We start from the raw sequence: 22607 nt of genomic DNA, 5'->3' as shown, positions 1-22607 counted from the left end.
GTATTCAATACCTTGTGTAGCACTTGACAAATTTTAAAAGTTTGATGAATGCTTATGGAACAGACTAATGATTACAATTAGGTAACTACTTTGTGTATGGAAACTGGAAGGAACTGTGGAAAATTTAAAGCAGCTAATCAAAGTAGGATTTTAAAACACTTTCTGATTCTTTTGTTGTGGTATTTGAGCAATGAATTCAATTCAAGGTGTGTGTGTATGTGTGTATACGCACACACATACACATACACACACAGGATAATGTGTGTTAAGAGCCTATTCTCAGGTGTGCAGAACAGATAGAAATGCTGGGTTGAAGCATGAACGAGAGTTCAGCCAGGTGTTGAAGATGGGCTGGTAGGAGTGGTTTGGGGTTCATTTTGATGTTCAGGTCCCCTAGAGACGGTTGGACTTCTAACCATTGACTTCTTGGTCAATGAAAGTTGGACTGTGTGAACTTGTGTTCTTCCAGCATGATTCTAGGGCTTAGAAATAGAAATTTTTGAAAATGGAAAGATGAGGGTAAAATCCCAGGGCTAGAAAAGATTTAGCAAGTTTATCAGAGGAGGAGAGACAGCAGGTTCTTAGCTGGCCATGCAGAGTCTGAGTGGAGGGCAGTCAGAAGTATAACAGCAGGTGGACACCGCAAGATTGTGTGGGTAGTGTCTTCATCATGGGTAATAAGGTTACCGCTCACTTCCTGTGCTTCCAGCTTCCTAATACTTAGCCCATTTCTCCACCAGATTCCCTTCAGGCCCCTGATGCAAAAAGCATTTCCCACTGGCATATTATTTTCTTTAATTTTCCTCTTTTTACTTTTTCTTTTCTCCTTTTTTTTTTTTTTTTTTTTTTGGCTAAACATAAATAAAAAAATTTGTGTTTGGATGGGAATATTTAACATCATAAAGATACAAAATATCCTAAAATTAATGCATACCTTTAGTTCAATTCCAGTTAAACTTATAGTCTTCTCACCCTATTTGGATAAAATGGTCTTAAAGTTTATATGGAACAATAATGTATAGGAAATGCTAAAAAAAAAACTATGAAAATAAAAATAGGTTGCCATAAATATATTTAAATCCACAGTAGTAAAAATGTGATGACATTGGAATAGAAGTAGATCAATAGATAATTGGAACAGTGCAAAGTTCAGAAATAGCTTGCAGGTATATGGTGATTTAATATATGACAAAAGTGGTATTTCAGTTCAGTGGGAAAAAACTTGTTTTTAGTAAATGGTTATTACATAGCTGATTAACTATCTGGATAAAAATAAAGTTGGACTCTTATACTATATATAAAAATAAATTCCAGATGGATTAAAGACATAAGTTTAAAAAATAAAACAACAAAGATGGTGGAATAATACGTGTATATAAGCAAGGGTTTGGGAAGAACTTTATAACCAAGACAAGAAACCCTGTATTTGATTACATAAAAACACATCGTGTAGGGTAAAAGATACCACATGTGCGAATTGCAAGATAAACAGTAGATTAGGAGAAAATATGTGTTGGAAATACGACAGATAAGGATTAATATCTGTGCTATACAAAGAGCTCTTTAAAATTGATAAGGAAAATACATACAAAGCAGAAAAATGGTCCAAGAATATGCATATTCAGTTCACAAAAGAGCAAATTAAATAGCCAATAAAACATCTCTTTCTTTGCATCAGCAATCTGAGAAATTCTCATTCTATGGCAGGTCAGAGGATGAGTTCATTTAAGGCACTAGGATGGGTGGAAATGATAGAAAAACAATGATTTGTTTCCTGAATCATTTTCCCCACACAGACGACAGTGACCGTGGTGGGAAGCTTCTCTCCAAGACACTCAGAGTGCGTAGTGAAGAATGTGGACACCGGCAGGATGCTCTGCGAGGGCAAAAGCGTATCCAATGAGACCTGCACCTGCAGCATCCCGACCAGAGCAATCTACAAAGGCAAGTGTACTCTGCTGTTTTTCTGTTAGAGAGTGAAGAAGGCAAGAGTAGCTCCTGAGTTCAGATTGCCTGGGAAGCCAGTTAAATGAGAGACTCTTCAGAGTCCCACCCTGTAGACTCACTCTCCCCCTACTCCCTGCTTCCTGTTTTTTCCCTTGGTCACTCCCACCTCTGCTTTACTCATCCCTTGACTGCAGGACGCCACTATCACGTGTGACTGGAGAATGATGGAGGAGGGTAAGTTGATTAGGCAAATGGAGTCAAGCCAGAGACCATTGAGCTGAGCTACCCAGATGGTTCCGATAATTCAGAGATTTGAAAAGCTGGGAATGCCATTGGTGAGATGAGAAAACAGAATGGCCAATATTCTATCATGTTTAGTTCATTGCATTCATTCATTCATGTAGAAGTATTTATTGAGCATCTATGTGCTAGGTGATAGGGATACAGTGACCAAAAAAGACTGACCTGGTCCTTGCTCACGGTATTTATAGCCTCTTGGGGTAGAGACAAGTCAACAGCACATTACAGCACAATGTGTAGCATGCAGGGCACGTAGCACACCATGTGAAGTGCATGAAAAGGGCACCTAACTGGACTTAGTGGGTAGGAGAGGGGACAAGGAAATCTTCCTGGAGGATGAGCAGGGTTGATCCGGACAAAGAAGGGGAAGAGTATTCCAAGCAGAGACCAACCAGTGTGATGGCCAGGAGAGAAAATCTTTGTTTGAGGAGCCAAAAGAGGTTCTTTATGGCCAAGGCAAATGGGATCAGGACAGGTAGAAAGCGGAGTGATAGAAAATGAATACCAAAGACATTACAAAGTGTCTGGCACAATGTATCCATTTATGATCAATACATTTTGTCAAATGAATGGCTGCACGTGGAGAATGGGGCTGGTGGAGGCGAGGAAGTTCTGAAGATCAGATAAAAGGAAAGCTGTTGCAGTGATCCAGGTGAAGGGGACTGAGAGCTGAAGTAGTTGGAGGCAGATAGGGATGGAGAGAAATGGATGGATTTAACGGATGGTTAGGAATTACAATGGACAGACGGAGGATTCCTGAGTCCCTTTGGATGAGAAAGACTAAAAGTAGAGTCAAGTTCATGGTTATTAAAAGGCAGGTCTTGCTCACCTATAAAATATACTTCTGAAGTATTTGAGATTACCTCGGAAGGCTAGTTGATTGCTTTTAGAGCCTCCATCAGTTGCACCCGACCCTTTGCTTGCCCTTTTCTCTGAATGCCTTGTGTATCCTGAGCAAGTGCACAATCCACCTCCCACCTTGTGCACTCACCCAGCCAGTGGCCATTGCCAAACCTTTGTGGCCAACAGTAGCCTCGCCCCTTTCACCAAATCCTGTAGCCTCGTCCTTCTGCTTTGAAAAGTCACCTCTTCTATGTAGTCTTGACGGATTCTGCTCTGATCATCCCAACACCCTCTGGGTCCCCCACAGGCACACCGATCTTGATTACCTAGGTGCTACATGGACTCATAGGATGTTTCCTTGACTATACTGTCATTGTGTCTTTTCACCTAAGTTATTTTATCTCTTCTAGAATCACTGTGAATGCTTCCAGAGCAGAGATCGTATATATTCATTTCCTTGTGACATTTCCCAGCAGTGTTTTGTGCACAGTTGATACTCAGAGAAGTATGACTTTTGCTAGTCTCCATCACTGGACACTTGGAGATTCCACTGACATGTATTTTCTCAGGGAGTCCCTCAGTGCTTACTGTCCATGTGTTCATTCTACTAACATTTATCAAGTGTCTGTTCAAATACTCTTGCTGAGAGGTCATGCCAGCCCTCCAAACCTCCTCGTCTTTGGAACAGAGGATTATCATTTCATGCATACTCACTTTATGTGAACAGAATTTTATATGACATCCAGGCTTTCAGAATGAATGTTATTGCTGCAGAGAAGCACCTTAATATAAGGCTTCTCAGACTTTAGGAATCACAGACTAATAAAATTTCAGTAAGAAAATGAGGGGTGCCAGCAAAGTTAGGCCAGCTTCTTATTTTTGTCAAGGAAAGAGTTTTCATTTTAAAAGTATCATCTACTCCTGCCAGTTAATTCATCAAAGGAAGAAGATATTAATACCAAAGTGGGTGACAATGAAAACATCCCAGGGTAGCACTGGTCCCTGGACACAACAGGATTTGAAAGGCACCCCTCCAGGCTGTGGCACCCAAACCTGGTTATACAGTCATTGCATGGGGAGGATTACAAACAGCTTCCCTGGACCTACTCGGGCCTGCTAAATCAGAATATGTAAGAATGCGTCCTGGAAGCTATGTTTTCATCAATTTCTCAAATGATTCTGCTGGACAACTGGGTGTGGGAATCCCCTTGGATTGATTAGAGTATGTATGTTAAAGAAATGCAGGAAATATGCCATTTCTATAATGGTGACCTAGCAGTTTTTATCTTTCTTATTACTTTATTCTTTTGGGGTTTTCTAACAAATGGGTAGGTTTTCAAAAGAAAATAAAACCTTCATCATAGATTTGGCAACAGTTGACTCCGAGAAGATCATGGATCGCAGCCCTGGGGGAGCCACACTTTAGAGTTTGTTCGGTAAATACTTGTGCGGATTTTTCTGAAGGTGCAGGATTTCCTCTCTAACATTGTAGTTATCATGTTCTAGGCAGTTCTCGCTCAGTGACTTGTTTTATTCTTATGCTGTGGCCAATTACAAACTGAGATAGTGAGCCCGGGGAGAGTATGAAATGTAAATGGGCTGTAAAATGGCTTTTTCCTAGTGATTATCCATGGGAGGCTTGGAACACGAGGTGGGCCTGGGTCTGTTTGGAGGTTTGTGCTGTGCACTTGGGCTGCCTGGCGTGAACGGCCCACGGGAAGGATCCACGTACTGATTGAAATGTTCGCGAACAGCTGGTGCACACACCCCTTCTGTGTGGAGGAGGGAAAAAATATTTAGTTTTTGCATTTACAGCTTTGCTTGATGATAGCGGGGCTCCACCATAAATGACTTTATCCCCTTCTTTGTTCCAGATGTTTTAATTGTCAACGTGACGGTCTCCTTCGGTTCTTGGCATTTGTCAAAAAGATTCAACTTTACCAACTGCTCATCATTAAGAGAGTAAGATTTTATCTGAAATTTAATTATGTTCTCATTGGCTTTAATTTATTTATTTGCTTTACTCTTTGATTTCCTAAAGAACTCTTTTGTGCAGTAGAACTTTCCAAGGTGCCTTTTGGAGCGTGGCCTAACGGGAGATAGGAGGGCCCCTTAGCTAATAAGCTGGCTCATTCAAGCCTTAATAAGTAAGGTGGAGCAGCAAAGAGGCAAACAACTGTGCTGAGGTGTTTTTTACCCACAGGGAAACATGTTTTCCTCAGATGGAGAGATGGCCTTGAAGTAACAGGAGAAGGGGGGCTGCTAGGTCCTCCCCTGATCAGAGTGGCTTTGGGAATTTGAGTCAAGGGAGAGAGAGTGAGCATGAGATGAGGGAAGTCACAGTCAAGGAGAAGGACATGAGACAGTCTCTTTCATCAGAAGAACGTGTGAATTGTGCCCCCTGTTTTCGTACCATGTTTGGCCCTGTTGAGCTACATACGCCGCTGAGTTAGCCACACCTCACTCTTGCTTCTAAAGCAGAGGGAAGACAGAGGAAATGTGTTTCCCAGATTCCTGGTTTTCCAGCTGGAAGATGGGATGGATGTTCCCATGGAAAAATGGGAAACTGGATTATTATTGATTCAATAGTTCATTCAGTGGTTTGATTGACCAACTATGTGAGTACCACGTGTGGATTTCTTTGGGTCTGGCCTGGGGACCCTTGTTTCCACGGGGAAAGTGCATTCAAACTCGAAACTGAGCTGGGAGGCCACTCTACAGCTGTATAAACAAGAGCCACTGGACTTCATCTTTACTGCTGCGGCACTTTGAAAGAGGGACTGAGTTCAGTGATTTGTAACAAACAGGATGAATTCAGGTTAGGAAAAAACCAAACTTGATACAGAAAGCCTCAGAAGTCCATGAAAATAGGAAAAAGGAAAAAGAGGAGGGAAGTTAAGTAGAGTTTTGTAGCTCAAGGAGAGTTTGGACTTAGTACAGCTCCCCCATCCCCAGTTGCAGGCGCCTAGCGGGAGGAAATGACTTGCCCCAGGTCCCACAGCTATGTAATTAAAACCAGACCTCAGACCCACAACTCCCCGGAGGGGAGTGCCCTTTTCCTTGGGTGCCTACTTCCTCTTCGAAAAGCACTCAGTACAGTCATTACACCTGGGGGATAGCGACAGGCATGCACATCATGAACCTACTTCTAGTGCACTTCAGTGCCAGATGAGCACTTAAGCGAGTCTGTACTTTCTTCTCCCATCAAACCTGCAATTTCTATAGGTCAGAACCTCAGGATGCTTCAGCACTTTTTGAAGAATATATGAAATACGAATAGTGCCCCCTGTCCCTGGGCTGAGGCTTCCTCTTGCCTCCCTTGGCGGCGTTTCCAGACCCACCTCGATTTCCATTTTTATCGTTCTTTCTCTGACTCCGATTATCCTATTAAGTGCTTTTCAACTCTCCCGCTGTTATCCATGCATGATAGGTTATTTGATTAGTAGACACAATTCTTCCTTAATTTGATTAAAAAGCAAACAGTGGCACCCCGTTTTCTCTGCTTGCCAGATAAATACTTTTAGTTTCCCACCTTACAGGCATTTGGCGGTGTTACTGCTCCAGTGAGTGAGGATGGGCTCTTGGGGGTACGGTGGAGGGCAGCGGGGAGAACAGTCTCCAGAGGGAAACTTACCTGAAGGTAGACAAATAGCAGAAGTGGATTCAGAACTCACAGATTCACTGGGTTCTTATTATCTACCGACACAGCAAGCGACCCCAGCTTCAGGTTTCCATAGCAACACCCCAGCAAGTGTAATGATGGTCCATCAGCCTCGAGGGCTGCCCAGAGCAGGGCACAGAGTCAGTACTCTCTCCCCAGCGTCAAAGGACTGTCCTCTCTCCCCTGGGTTCATGACAGTCTATCCAGGGATCTTTTTTCTTCTGTAAAGTGCTCACACGTGGCATCACAGAGGGAAATTCTAGGATATGAATGAACATTTTCCTAAAAATGTAGGAATTAAGTTGGTTTTCCGTGTTGCCAGATGCCCAGTATGCATTGGAACTGGCTGTGCGTGGTGTAAAAGTGAGAGAAAATGTATCCATCCCTTCACAGCTTGTGACCCTTCTGATTACAAGACAAGCCAGGTAAAGTAACATTTTCGGTATTAGAAGGCTTAACCAAAAATAAATGTTTGTGGCCACCCAGTCCCAGCCTGTCTTTTGTGTTTATTTCAAACTCTGAATTTTCCACCCATTTGGATGTTGAAGGGATGTTCTTTATTTCAGGAACTCTGTACAGTTGCTTTTGAGAAATGGGCACCACCCAAGACAGTAGGAGGAGGAAGATACAAGGAAAATAAGAGTAACAGAACTAACCAAGGCTTGCAGGTCAGACCCTATCTTTGCATCAATAATGGGAAAAATCCCCCTTTACATGGCAATAACAACTCCTACTACTTTGGGTTCCTTTTAAAAATTCCCTGTTTTACTTTCTACCAAAATTCCCTTTTTTACCTTTGGTTTTTAACCAGGTTTCATTTAGTTGGCTCAATAAATCAAAGGCTGTACACTCACATAAAAGAAATTAAAATTCTGTAATTATGAAAAATGATGTTCCAGTAGAAGTAAAATTTTAAAGGTGACTTTGTGGCTCACTCAGGGAGAGTTAGAAGGAAGTATATAGCACACAGCACTGAGGGGGTTTCAATTTTTAACCACATATTATAATTGCATTTCTGAGGGATTTTTGAGGGCTGGGTGTGTCTATGCAAAATATACAAACTAATCTCCTTGGATTGTTTTTCTTTACTTTGTAGAGATGATCTAACCAGTAGTTAATAGTGCCAAAATGGAGAGTTGTTTCTATATAATAAACAAGCATTTCTCTTCACTTCTCAAAAATGTTTTTCACAGAAAAACACTTTCCATGAAATTACCTTGGAAATTCCTCTTATTTTCTTCATAGTAAATCACCAAGCTCAACTGGCAGACATTTGAAAAGAGAGAATGTGGCCATGTAAACACTTCCCGGCAGAACATGGTGTCTGAGCTTAGCACACAAGTGCTGGCTTCATTCAATCGACGGAAGTTAACTGAGCATCTACCATGTGGTGAAAAACAAAAAGGGACAAGTTCTTGCTCTCATTAACCTTCAGTCTAGTGGGAGCACAGGAATTAAAAACAGTAACATGTTGTCTTCTTAAAGGCTCAGTTTTCTATTTCATGACTAATCTGTGGCTTTGATTTATCCTTTTGCTGCTACTTAAGGTCACATGCCAAATAAATAAGTAGCACATTTTTAATCACTGCTAGAAAGTTGATAGTAACTTCGGGTGAATTAAGTAACAAGCAGAGGGAATGTGAATCAGAATGGATTATGAAGTTAATTAAAGACATTAGAAAAGCTTGGTGTGCCAGTATCTCCAGACTTTTAAAGTCTTTTGGGTTTTATTAAGTAATGAGCTACTTTTCTCTTCCTGTTGGTTTATAAAACTAAAACATAGTGACAGGTGTTTGAATTAAAAAGGCAGTGGCTTTAAAAAAAATTAAATTTCTCTTTTGTTATTGTTTCAGTTTTTTAAAAAAAAATTTTGTTGAAATACATGTAACATAAAGTTTACCATTTTTCAGTGTACAGTTCAGTAGTGTTAAGTACATTCTCATTATTGTGCAGCCATCACCACCATCATCTCCAGAACATGTTTCATCTTGCAAAACTGAAACTGTACCCGTGAAACAATAACTCCCCATTTTCTCTTCCCCTGCCCCCTGGTAACTACCATTCTACTTTCTGTTTCTATGAATTTAATTACTCTGGATACCTCATTTAATGGAGTCATCCAGGATTTATCTTTTTGTGACTGGTTCATTTTACTAAACATAATGTCCTCAAGGTTTATCCATGTTGTACCATGAATCAGAATTTCCTTTAAGGCTGAATAATATTCCATTGTATGTATGTACCGCATTTCATTTATTCATCCATTGATGGACACTTGGGTTGCTGCCACATTTTGACTATTGTAAAATAATACTGCTGTAAATGTGTGTACAGATATCTCTTCAAGACCTTATTTTTAGTTCTCTTGGGGTATATACCCAGAAGTGGAATTGCTGGGTCATATGGTAATCCTATTATTTTTTAACGTTTTTAGGAATGCCATACTGTTTTCCTTAGTGCTGTGCCATTTTATATTCCCACCAACAGTATACAAGAGTTCCAATTTTTGCACATTCTTGCCAACACTTTTTGTTAGTTTCATTTTTTCCAGCTTTATTGAGATCTAATTGACATATAGTGTAAGTTTAAGGTGTACAACATGTTGATTTGATATGTTTGCAAATGATTACTACCATACCTAACACCTGCATCACTGTTAGTTTCATTTTTTGATAGTAGCCATCTTAAATGGGTGTAACGTGATATTATATTGTGGTTTTGATTTGCATTTCCCTAGTGATTTAGTGATACTGATCATCTCTTCATGTGCTTATTGGCCATTTGTGTGTCTTCTTTGGGGAAATATCTACCCAAGTCTTTTGCCTATTTTTTAATGAGGTCGTTTGTTGTTTGTTGTTGAGTTGTAGGAGTTCTTTTATATTCTGGATATCAACCTCTTACCAGATATGATTTGCAAGTATTTTCTCCCATTTTATATGTTGCCTTTTTACTCTGTTGATTACATCCTTTGATGCACAGAAGTTTCTAATTTTAATGAAGTCTAACTTATCTATTTTTCCTTTTCTTGCCTGTGCTTTGGGTGTTATATTCAAGAAATCATTGCCAAATCCAGTGTCATGAGCTTTTCCTTCCATATTTTCTTCTAAGAGTTTTTTTTTGTCTTGTTTTTTAAATTGAGATATAGTTGATATTATGTAAGTTTCAGGTGCACAATATAATGATTCAAAATTTTTATAGGCTATTTTCCATTTATAGTTATTACAAAATATTTCCTATATTCCCTATGTTGTATAATATATCCTTGTAGCTTATTTATTTTATACATAGTAGTTTGTACCTCTTAATCCCTTACCCCTTTTTTATAGTTTTATATGTATGTATAGTTTTACATATATTACATATATTTATAATTTATATATATATTATATATAGTTTATATATAGTTTTATAGTTTTAATTCCTACATTTAGGTCTTTGATCCATTTAGAATTAATTTTCTTATATGGTGTAAGAGAAGGGTCTAACTTCATTCTTTTCCGTGTGGATATCCAGTTTTCCCAACACCATTTATTGAAAAGACTGTCCTTTCCCCATTGAATGGTGTTGGCATCCTTATCAAAAATCATTTGACTATACATGCAAGTGTTTACTTCTGGACTTTTTACCCTATTCCATTGGACAGTATGTCTCTCTTTATGCCCATAGGACACTCTTTTGGTTGCTGTAGCTTTGTAATAACTTTTAAAATTGGAAACTATAAGTCTTTTGACTTTGTTCTTTTTCATGATTATTTTGGAAAAAAAAAATAACTTTATTTTGAGATCATTGTAGATTCCACATGTTGTGAAAAAATACTACAGAGAGCTCTCATATATCTTTTAGGCAGTTTCCCCTAATAGTAACATCTTGCAAAACAGTAGCACAATATCACAGCCAGGATATTGACAGTGACAACAGTCAAGGCACAGAACAACTCTGTCACTTCAAGTCGGATTCCCCATGTTGCCTTTTTATGACAACATCCACTTCCTCACTCCCACTCCCTTTTTCTGACCCCTGGCACCACTAATCTGTTCTCTATTTCTTTAATTTTACCATTTTGAGGGTTTTATATAAATGAAATCATCAGATGTACCTTTTGGGATTGGCCTTTTTAGCAGAATTCTTTGGAAATTCATCCAATAGTGTGTTCCTTTTTATTGTTGAGTAGTAGCTCAAGCAATGACTTTTTAAACTTTACTTAAAAAAAAATAAAGTCACTGCATCCTGGTTTCCTGTATTGTGTCTCCTTGAACCTTCTGACTTTTGACACTATGTGGTTAAAAGAACTGGGGTCACCCAGAGAGCAGGAGGAGGCTGGATATAAACAAAAGCTCAGACCTATCTTCAGTGCTTCTCTGTGAGTGACCTTTGGAGAAAGACATTTTGTTGAGACTGAAATATTTTCTTTAAATATGTGACTCAGAATGGAATCTTAATTTTGATTGATAAGGAATGGAGCATTATTTGCCCAGGAGGGATTTTGCATGCTCTGTGATACACTGCTTTCTTTTCTTTACCATGTGGAATGTGTAAATCCAGGTTTCCATTTTGGTCCTTGTGCTGGCCTTGAATGAAGCACCACTCTGTTCCTAGCAGAGGAGCCATTAAGGGCTTTCCTTCAGTGCATCTTCCGTATCACATGTGTACCTAGTGTTTCCTAGATGCCAGGCACTGGGAACATGAGCTGTGAATGGTGCAGATACAATCTTAGGTTTCCTGGTGCTGAGCTTGGATTGATTCTTCCTACAGGTGTTTATCCAGCCCCTAGTAGATACCATTACATTGAGCCCTAAGGATACCATGAGGAGGACACAAATGAATCAGGCACATCTCTTTTCAGCAGTTTCAAGAATCTTGAACATGTATGAGTACATAAGTAAGAAAACAAAGTAAAAAATATTAACCTAGGGAAAGAACCAGGAAGTGTACAAACCCAGAGAGCCTCTCTCTGCCTGGGGCCTTGTCTTTGTCATTCCTGTTTATTTAAGCCCAGTACTTGGCAGTTAAAAACACTTAATCAGTGCAGTTGGTTAAGTCTTTGATTGACGGGTGGATTGATTGATGGAGATGGCATTTCAGCCAACGGTTGAGGGAGGAGACACGTTGAGACAGAGGAGAGGGTCTTCTCAGCAGAGGGACTAGCATCAGCAACAGCATAGTGGGTCGCCAGAAAATTCTGGGGTACCTATTACAGAAGACCCCAAGGAATTCAATTTGGCTGGAGCAGAAGGATGCAGGAAATTATGGAACAAAACAGGGCTTAAATGACCCTGAAACCTGCATCTGTAGACTCTATAGATCTATAAGTTATGGTGAAGGTCTTACACAGTAGGCCTTGGGGTTTTGACTTTGTTCTTCAGCAGCTTTAGAATGTTCTTCATGACATTTTATTTCTTTAATGTGTTAATTTGCTCATCCACAGATGTGGTACTTATAAGGAGGATTCCTGGTTCAATCCTACTTTGGTCCTTTTTATGACCCTGCAACCCATCCCTTGACCGTGACCCCAAAACATGTCTCGTCATTTGCCAGGGGGGATTGCGTTAGGAAAAGCATCACTGAAATGGGAAAGAGAACTCAAAAACCTATGTTTGCCCTTTGGATGAGAAGTGCTTTCAGCTATAAGGGCCAGTCTCTGCCAGAGATGGTTGGCCCAGTTGCCCTGTCCTAACCTCTTTTCCTTCCTTTTCTTAACAGTCTTATATCTGGTGCCTCCACCTGCTAAGAGAAGAGGTGGCTGCCCTCTACTTCCTGTGCTTAAGGAAAGGTTGTGAAGATCTATGATATGATGTTCTAATATTTGTTGTTCTTCACGATACGCTGTCACTGCCTGGTAGGAATACACCGTACAAAGCCATGCTTCCTGCTCTCGGAGAATTCACATTCTTTCTCTTCCTCACGACTCCTCTTCCCTCCTTTCATCACTTTTGATGTGCATTTTAACTTATCCCAGGCAGTCCACATCATCTCTTCAGGGTTCCTGCCTTGAAAAGTGAAATCAAGTTTAACATGTACCTTGTAGAGTAGATTCTATGGGCCGAACACTGCACTGGTTCGCTGCCAACTGCTCCTTTATTCATTCATTCAAAATGTGTTTATTGAACACCTACTATGTGCTAGACAGGTAGGCAAGATGTATGCCCCTGTGGAGCTTACATTGTAGAACGTACAGTATTTCAGAGGAAGTAAGATTCGTTTTCATGAAGCATCTGAGTGTGCACTCAGAAAAAGATACACGAAGGAATGCCAGGATGTGCTAGGTTGAATAGTGTAGCCCATATTTGTTGAGCCTGTGCTGTATCCTGAGCTCAGAGTGTCCCTTTATTTAAGCCTCACGATGGGCCTGTTTTCCCATTTAATAGACAAATGTTGGCTTGCAGAGGGTCAGTAGGTAATAAATGATAGACATGAGATTTGAACCCAGACAGTCTGACTCCAGAGCCCAGGGTTTTAATCACCACTCAATCAAATTTAAACAGGTGTTAGACCATGTAGTAATGATGATAAAAGTCATTCTGGAAGGGACTTCTCTTCTAGGCTGGCAGAGCCTGCCTCATCAGTGCACAGGCTTGGGGTGGGACAAAGATGTCCAGTCTTGGGACGAGAAGGACGGCAGACCTAGGCAAGGCTGGCATATTCTCCAAGATGAGGAGAGCAGAAGAGGCTTAAGATGGGAAACTGAGGCCCTCAGGGGACGGGAGCAGCAAGAATCTCATGGTGAAGTTGAAACTCGGTAGAGGGGTGGATTTTGAATGATGGGGTTAAATTTGCAAGCAGAGGTCTCTGCTGGGGAGGAGGAGCTGCCCTCCCTGGTCACAGAGTCCCGGGCACCTGTCCGATTCTGAGGAGCCACATTCGGAAGGGTCAGTGACCAAGAGTAACAACTTTATGGACTGGCCTTGGCAGCCTCACCTTAAAGTCCCCCAGGTTGGGGAAGTGAGCCTTGATTGCTCAGCACAGGGCCTTGGTCTGTCACCTTCTCCTGGAAGTCTCCAGTCTGTCTCGGTCGACATGCTGACTCTTGACAATTCCTGGGACCGAGTGTCAGTTACATCCCAAGTTCCATGTGGCCAGTCCCAGGGGCCCCCATGAAGGAGCATTTGCCTGGGGGCTGAACATCAGGCGGATATAACCTTTTCATTCTGTTCAGTGCTCTCATTTTTCTTTGGCAGAATGGTATTTTGCCATTTTCTTTCCATGTCTCACTTCCTTTTACACTTTACCATCTCCACAGCTGGCTACCACTCTTCTCAATTTATACATTTCATTAATATATTAGTTCGATCCTTCTCGGTCATTAATAAAGATGTTAAATAATTCTGAATCAGATACTCACCCCTGTAGGGCCCTACAGGGCACTTTCCTTTAATTAGTTGTGCTACCTTTCATCTCTCTAATGTCCTTTGGTTTCAGATTTCCAGCTGGTTTTGAATCCATGTGACTTTTTATCCAGTCCTGTTTGAACTAATTTCACGACTGAAAATCTGAGAGATGTTTTACTGAGTGTTGATTCAGGTCCAGGCTTGCAGAGAGCTTTGCTATATTCAGATTTTTTTAAAAAACAGATTAATAGAGTACAATTTGGCCTTAATAAACTAAGCCTTTCTAATGTACCTCTTTCCAATATTCTTTTCAATCATAGTGGTATCTTCTCCATTAATGTCGTGGTAATTTGAATTGTGTTGACGTCAGACTTCACGAAAGGTACTCTCACTGTCAGGAGTAATCCTCTTAGACCTTTTCGAAGATAACTATTTCTTTGCTAATTCCAGGAGCTTATAATGACTTTGTTTAAAAAAAAACAAAAAACTGGGTATTCTGTAATCACCTAATTAACCAGTTTCTAATGTGCTTTTTTATACAAAACAGGAAGTGATTTAAACTCATGAGCAACCAGAGCACATAGTATTTTATTAGTTTAAAATTGTACAGCCTGTAAAAAATAACTCTTAAGTCCTTAAAATGTAACTGACAGGAAGTGGACTATTCTAAGGTTAATTGCTGGACAACACAGAGCTATAAGGGTTACAGCCAATGTTATTTTGATTTGATAAATGGAAATCCTTGGACATAGGATGAGGGAGGAATCTCACTATAGAGCTAAATAATCTCTTTGCACCAAGCTAGATTATGTTTTTAAATTAACCCCTTGTACGTGTCAGCTTAAGGGGCCCACTACTTCATTTCAGGTTGTGAATTAACTCTTGATTAAAATACAGAAATAGATCTAAGATATCGAGTGTGTGGTGAGATCATTCTTTCCCTTTTATCTGTACTGGATTTTGAAAACATTTATCAGTAAATATTACAGGAACAGAAAATACTGTATTTCTAAGAATTGTTGCAACTGTACAGTACAGCCATATAGGTACCCTGTGTTTTTTCTTCTTATATACTTGCACTGTTTATTTAATGAGGTCCTCTTGGTAGCTCTTTTACTCACTTATTAAGATTAAAAGAGGTTCTCCAGGCAAACAAAGGACAACTAATCTGACCCTGTTTGCAAGCGGACTAGAAGCATCTGCTTTCACGAGATAGGCCGGGCTGGATCCCATCCTAGACAGCCAGTGGAAACTTCTCTAAACAATGAGGTTTTAAAATGAAATCCTTTTGAAGTAGCAAGGCTGTCTCTACTCAAGGGGAAATAAAAAGTTGATAAGGTGATGTGGCAGGTCCTCTGATGGTGTCTGCAGAGCAAACTATAACCCCCTTCTGAAAAATCTTTTTTAGGTTAGTTATAAGGCTCTCTTTATTCTCTACTGAGAGCAAAGAAGTAGCATTTACTTGGCCGGTTTGAAATCTTGCTTGAGCAGATGTCAACCGTTTAAATATAAGAAGTGAGAAGGGCTATCTCGAAAGAAACCTGAGAAATCATAGCTGACTTGGATATAAATGTGAGTCTGCATTGAGGTTTACATAAAACAAAAACACAGTCTATCTTTCCTCCCTAAGAAGACAGTGGCCCCTCTAGTGCAGGAGTCGGCAAATTCTCTTCTTCAAAGAGCCAAACAAACATTTTAGGCTTTGTGAGCCATGCGGTCTCTTTGCAAAGACTCAACTCTGCGTTGTAGCGTGAAAGCAGTGACAGACGATGCATAAATGGTGGGCGTGGCTCTGTTCCCCAAAAACGTTATTTATGGACACTCACATTTGAATTTCATGTGTTCTCCCATGTCATGAAATAATGTTCTTTTGACATTTTTTCATGGGCTGTACAAAAACACACGATGGACTGGATTTGGGTCACTCCAGGCAAATCCAGGAGTTTGCCAACTCCTGACATAGTACGCATATGTCTCCCACAGTACCTAGTGCTGTCCTAGGGATCCTCTAGGTGTTCAATAAATACATGTTCACTTAGCTGTCATCATGTCAGAGCAAAGAGTATAAGCCTTTTGCTATACAACACACACTTGACATTTGCAAGGGATTTATCTTGAAGTCTTTGCTAATCCCCCCCATTCCAAGTACCACTCTTGCAGATAATTTCCCCCATAAAATGCAGTCAACTCTAACAGAATAATTAAAGTGACCCTTTCAGGCCCTTCGTGATTCTATAAATACAGGGCTAAAGTCCTTTACTAAGTGATTAAAATAAATTCTGCCACCGAAATCAATTCTCTGTCACATTACATCATTGCTGTGATGACATTAATGATGCATTTACCTCAATCTGCAAAACCAATCCATAGTGATAATGAGTAATGGTGACTGCTCTCCCATATAGCACCTGTGTTTGTCAAGGAGCAGAATGATGAAACATCCTTTCAGTGGGATGGACAGCCCAGCAGTGCCTGCAAGGCCATCGTGAGGAGCATTATATGTGCAAAGGAGCAGGAATAGTGGGGCTTCTTCAAGAAGCAGCTGGTAGGCAGGTGTGAGGCATGACTGGTGCTCTCCCAGTGCCTTAAGTAGCTTCTTCCTAGATTTATTCTCTAAGTGGATATACTCGATGTTTTATGACTTGGCCAAATTTCACGTGATTAAGCGTATCTGGACCTGGGGCTTGTCAAATATCAAGAGTGTGAGTATGAAAATTCACTCATGTTAAAGATATGTGCTTTATATTGGCTAGAGTCTTAGAATCTTGTCCTGTTTGGTTACCATGTTGTAGAAGAATATAGACTTACTAGAAATGGTCTACAAAACAATAACTAAATGGTCAAAATGATAGACATTAGCATTGTAGGAGAAAAGTGAAAGAAATCAAGATTGCTTTGTCTTTGAAAGGGAAAATGATTCTTGCCATCAAATAAAGGGCTTGTTTTTTAAGGGGGGAATTTTATTGCAAATAGAGTAAGGTGCATAAATCTGCATGGTATGGGGACCCAGTAATCAGGTGATTCCAAGGGAAACTTTCTCAATAAAGAAAGCCCTGATGGAGCTTTTAATGGGTACCCAGGAGGAGATGGTGGTATCTGCAATCTGTGGAGTAGAACCCGTTGGCTACAGTAGTTTAGGCATCCAGCTATTTGACGTTAGGTGCTTAACAGGTTGATTTCTCGAGATTTTCTTCCCCTGCAGCATACTCGTTGATTCTAATAGCCTAACTGAAACAAATGAAATAGGAACTGCCTTCTTGGGTATTAAATTTATCCAGAACGGTATTTATTCCAACTTAATGATGAGTCTGTTGACGACTTATAGTCAGTGGACTCCTTGTCTTCCCCTTTGTATTGTGATTTTGTGAGCCTCCCAAGGCTGTGAGGCAGCCAGCATTTTTGAGACTCGAGTGATAGCTCGCTCTTCAGACAGAATGTCAGACTCTTCAGCTGTATTTTCAACTGTCTTGCGAAGACAAAGACTAATTGGTTTGACCTCATGCTGTCGCATGTTGAGAGACATGAATCTTCAGCACTCTTCCTTGAATTCATTGATTTCATTAAACACGTGTCTGCTTGTGTTTGCAAAATGTTGTAATTTCCCAGTGATTTCTTCGAACTGCAGCGCATAAACAGAGTTTTTGGGCCAATGCCATTTCTTAGCTTTGATCTTGTGTTTTAATCTTTTATTTCCAATAGGTCTTCTACATTAAGTCCATTGAGCCACAGAAAATATCGACCTTAGGGAAAAGTAACGTGATCGTCACAGGAGCAAACTTTACTCAGGCATCTAACATCACAATGATTCTGAAAGGAACCAGTACTTGTGATAAGGATGTGTGAGTTCAAATATTACTCATTTATTCTTGGGAATGTAGTGAAAAGCTAAAAGTTATACCAAAGGGATAGTACTGTGAGTCTACTCTTTATGTAGTCAGTTTTTTCCCTTGTGCCAAAGTGAGGCAATTAGTTTGCATATATGATGAAACATAATTTCAGTAAGTAAAATAATTTAGACACTGCATTTGAAGTTAATTGTGAGAGAATCTGTCCCATGTTACCCCCGAAATATCAGTACACAATAATTTCAAGATGTTGCCTGTGTGGTGCCTTGATTTGTTTTCATTAACAAAATCCAGTACTTTGAGGAGCAAACATCATTTTGAAGATGACCCACTTAGAAAATTAGTTGAGTACCTTGGAATTTGTTGGGAAAATATGGCCTCTCCTCCAATGTATTACCTAAAGTTGGAAAAAGAAACTTTGGGATCCACTTTATTCTTCATAGCCTTTTCTTTATTGGATTAGCTTCAGGCTCAGATAATAACTAAATAGAACATATATTAGTTTAAAAAAAAAAAAAGAACAACAACAAAACACCCCAACACTAATATCTGGCCCGTGTACCGTTTGAATATCATTATTTCTATGACCCCATTCCCCTAACACACCCTTTCAGTGAAACTTTGAGAGAAGAAAATTTTAGTGTTTGACTAACACCCTTGTGCAAATGTTTCCCCCACAAAGAGCTGTAATAATAATAACATAATAGATAATTTGAGCTTTCTGCTTGTTAGTCTTGATAAGTGTGAGTTAATTTGAAGTAAAAGATGTTGCAGTCTACACGAAGTATAACACTGAGCTGGTTTTCATCATGGAAATGCATTGAAGGCAGTCCACTGAAGTGTGGGGTCTTGGTTGGAACTCTGAAAATAGATTTGTACAGCATTTTAATCTGCCACACTTATTTACTGAGTTCTCTGTTTTAATTCATTTGCGGTGTGTAACCGCCATCCCCTTCTGTTCCTAGCAGTAAATTTGGGATGTCTGTCCTTTTGATGGGAAAAGCTGCTCGCTGGGGGCTCTCCTAGATTCTACTATTTACTGAAATTATCAAGTGCACATTAGTGGCTGTATCTATGCGACATAGGTATTTTTGTACCATTTATCCTGGCAAAATACCTTGCTGCAAAAATCTTTTATTTTGTGTAGTGAAATCTGTGAAGTTAGACACCTGTGTGTTCACTGAAAGGCAATCAACTTCACTGGAAAATAAGCCGTTTTTCAGAGCATTACCCTGTTTCTGACTCTTTATGCTTTCATTTCAATTCTGAATGTGTCTTGAGATACTGCAGTTATTAGATTAAACGACTCAGAGACCTTTCTGCATGTAGCATCTCAGTAACCACATCTGTGTGGTGAACCCAAGTTCACAAGCAGTAAACATAATACCCAGTTAATCTTATACCTGAGTTCGTGCCGTAATCCCGAAATCTTTTAAGGTGGTATTTTAAAATGTCTAGTTATCCTGAAGAGAAAAATATAAGAATAGTAGTGGAATGACCCACATTTCTGTCTGTCTCCTTCCAAAATTGATAAACAAGTTTGAATTTTAACGATCAGCCATTTTACAATGAATTTCCTAGAGCTTTGCTCTGAATATAAAACCTTAGAATGTAAATCTGAGGTGATGTAAGTACAGACTGATGTGAATGTTTTTTGAATTTGCCTTATTGTTAGAATCTATTATTAGTACTTTAAAGGCTATATGCATTAAAGTTGATAATCATGCACATAGCCTTTAAGTGGTAATAATAGATTCTCATGTAGCTTAATTATACTGGGCATTATTTGGACAAAACTCCGTCTTCATGACTTGTGCTTTAGAGGGTCACTGTAGATGTGATGTACAGAGGAGGCTGCAGTTTCAGAGGGAATGTGGCAGAAGGCTTTGCTTTGACTTCTGAAGGGTGTGGAGGGCACGCCCTGCAGATTTCGGGAGCACCCAGGACAGTCCCAGCTCAGTGCCAGCCTGGAGGGGCTCGAGAGGCAGCTTGGCTCTGGTGCTGATTCATCCTGAGACCCTGGGCTCTTGGCGTAGACTTTAGTCTTAAGCTCCCTGCTCGTTGAACTGCAGAATCCCCATCCCTGCCCGGGGCTGGGTTCTACCCACCAGTGTTTGACTGGGACTTCTTTTTTTTCAAGCTTTTCACTATGGCAATTTCCAGCCACACGCAAGAGAGAAGAATGTCACGAACCTCTCTGTACTCATCCTCCAGCTTCAGAACTTAGCGTGTTGCCAGTATTGTTTCATATATCTCCTCTGCATTTTTGGAAGTGAGGGAAGGATGGTGGCTGGAGTTTTTAAAGCATATCTCAGGATATCTCATCGTGTACTTTCACTCAGAGATACTTCAGGATTTCTCTCTCACAGATAAAGATAGTGCCATGATCAACCCAACAAAATTAATGGTAATTCCTTAATAGACTTTAATACCCAGTCCGTTCCACTTTCTAGCAGTGCTTCATAAAGAAAATGGTTACATCTCCTTTCCCCACTTCCCATGGGGATGCAGATGAAAACATAAAAATGCATGAAAGAAAGAGGAACCCCTCCCCAGTTAATGCCCCAGCTGGACAAGTGGGCCCTGATTAATCGGCAGGGGCCTGCTGCTGTTCGGATAGTTTGTGAGCTGTTGTAGTTCAAGTGAAACTCATATCCTGTCACCTTAGGTAACTGACTGTGCTAAGCGTCTGTGTCGTTTAAGAATTCTCATTCTGCCCCTTTCTAGGATACAGGTTCGCCATGTGCTCAATGACACCCATATGAAGTTCTCTCTTCCATCAAGCCGAAAAGAAATGAAGGATGTATGTATCCAGTTTGATGGCGGGAACTGTTCTTCCGTGGGACCCTTGTCTTACATCGCCCTGCCACACTGCTCCCTCATTTATCCTGCCACCACCTGGATCAGGTATGTTCTAGCACATGTTTTTCCCTCGTTGTGGTTAAAAGGGTCACATGCATAAAGATCATGGAATTTACTCAGATAAACATAGAAATAATTGTCATGTCTAAGTCCTCCTTGCAGAAGTTTAGGATTTGTTCTTAGAAAACAAACACATGCCTGATAAACAGTTTGCTTCCCCTCATCACAGTAAACAGTGTGAGTCCATCCTGTTTTACTCTTAGCCATGGCTGCCGGGAAACTCACAGCTAAAACGTCTGTTCAGACTCTGGTTTCTCTTCAGATCGTGTAAATCTTACACATTGCAAAACATGTTCGATTGAAGTAACCATGCCTAAGTTTCCGATACAAATACATAACCCTTTTCACGATGTTTCACTCCTGCCCATGACTCCAAACCTTTTCTTTCTTACATCTTTCCTTTTATAACTTTTAGAATAAGCTGTTTTGAATAATTTGAGGAGATATTGGGAGCTGTCTAAATTAAAAACAGTATCTACGTTTCAAAGATACTCCCTAAGTGAGATATGGAAATTCCAAAGAACCCCTTTCAGACAACTCCGTGATATTAAGGGGAAAAAAATTCTCCCCCTAGTTGAATTTAAATTCACATTGAGATTTTGGAATATAACCCTAGAGATATTTTCTCCACCTAACACAGCATGAAACTAACTTTCAAAGTACTGTCTAGGTGAATGTGCAGATGAAGCTTTGTTAAAAAGAAAAAAAAGAAAGTGCAAAATCACTTCTAATATTCTTATTTAAGATTATGTGAGAGGTGGCTATATTAGGCTGCTGGGGCTGCCATAACAAAGTACCACAGACTGGATGGGTTAAATAACAGAAATTTATGTCATCAAAGTTCTGGAAGCTAGAAGTACAAGATCAAGGTGCTGTCAGGCCTGAGTTATTCCAAGTCCTCTCTCCTAGGCTTCTAGATGGCTGTCTTCTCCCTCTGTCTTCACAGTGGTCTTCCCTCTGTGCCTGTCTGTGTCCTAATCTACTTTTTGTATGAGGACACCTGTCATATTGGATTAGGGCCCACTCTAATGACCTCATTTAACCTGCATTACCTCTTTAAAGGTCCTATCTCCAAATCCAGCCACAGTCTGAGACACTGGGGGCTGGGACTTCAACACTTCGGCCTGTAACAGTGGTATAAGGAAAACTGAAATTTCCAAACCAAGGCTCTAGCATGGTTTGGACTCTGTCATGGGTCTAAATTCTCTCTATAAATAGAAGTAAACATTGATGTGGCACTTCCCCCATGCCTGGTGTGTTATATCTCTTGACTCAGTAAACCCTCACAAGCTTAAGGAGTCTCCCAAGGGGAGCCCTTTTCCCAGATGAGGAAACTGAGGCATGGAGCATTCAAACAACTTATGCAAGCTCCAGGCAGTCTGGCCCAGGGTACTGTGCTCTGGGCCGCCCGTGTTCTGCTTTGTCATAAAATAAGAGGCTTCTTAATGTCCTGTCACCTGTGACATTCTGTGTGTCTCTCGGTTACTGCTGGGCAAGAGTGTGGCTCTGCAGCTTGGCCATTGGCAGAGCGTGTTGGTTTGGTTTTCTAGGAATTGTAACAGGCTGGCATGAGGCCAGCTCAGCCTTCACCCTCATGGATGGAAGGTTCAGAGTTCAGTGTTTTCCCTCTGCCCTACACAAATTGGCCTGCTCATGCCCACCTCCTGGTCTTGTACTCATGGGCCCCGCTGGCCCACGAAGCTGACCGACCCAGACTCCTGTCCCTTGGAATGAGTGTCTAGTAACCCTGTGGACAGCTGTTTA

General features: G+C 40.5%; 1 protein-coding gene across 1 annotated transcript in view; it reads left to right on the top strand.

Moving 5' to 3' along the window:
* PLXNC1 (plexin C1) overlaps positions 1 to 22607 on the top strand; it is a 139006-nt gene that overhangs the window by 58428 nt on the left and 57971 nt on the right. Inside the window, 6 exon segments of the mRNA XM_032493616.1 lie at positions 1797 to 1944; positions 4965 to 5052; positions 7074 to 7176; positions 7318 to 7419; positions 17776 to 17915; positions 20649 to 20828. Coding sequence (XP_032349507.1) covers positions 1797 to 1944; positions 4965 to 5052; positions 7074 to 7176; positions 7318 to 7419; positions 17776 to 17915; positions 20649 to 20828 — 761 coding nt within the window.

This window comes from Camelus ferus, chromosome 12 (genome assembly GCF_009834535.1).
Source record: "Camelus ferus isolate YT-003-E chromosome 12, BCGSAC_Cfer_1.0, whole genome shotgun sequence".
Lineage (NCBI taxonomy): Eukaryota > Metazoa > Chordata > Mammalia > Artiodactyla > Camelidae > Camelus > Camelus ferus.
This window is presented reverse-complemented; position numbering and strand designations above follow the sequence as displayed.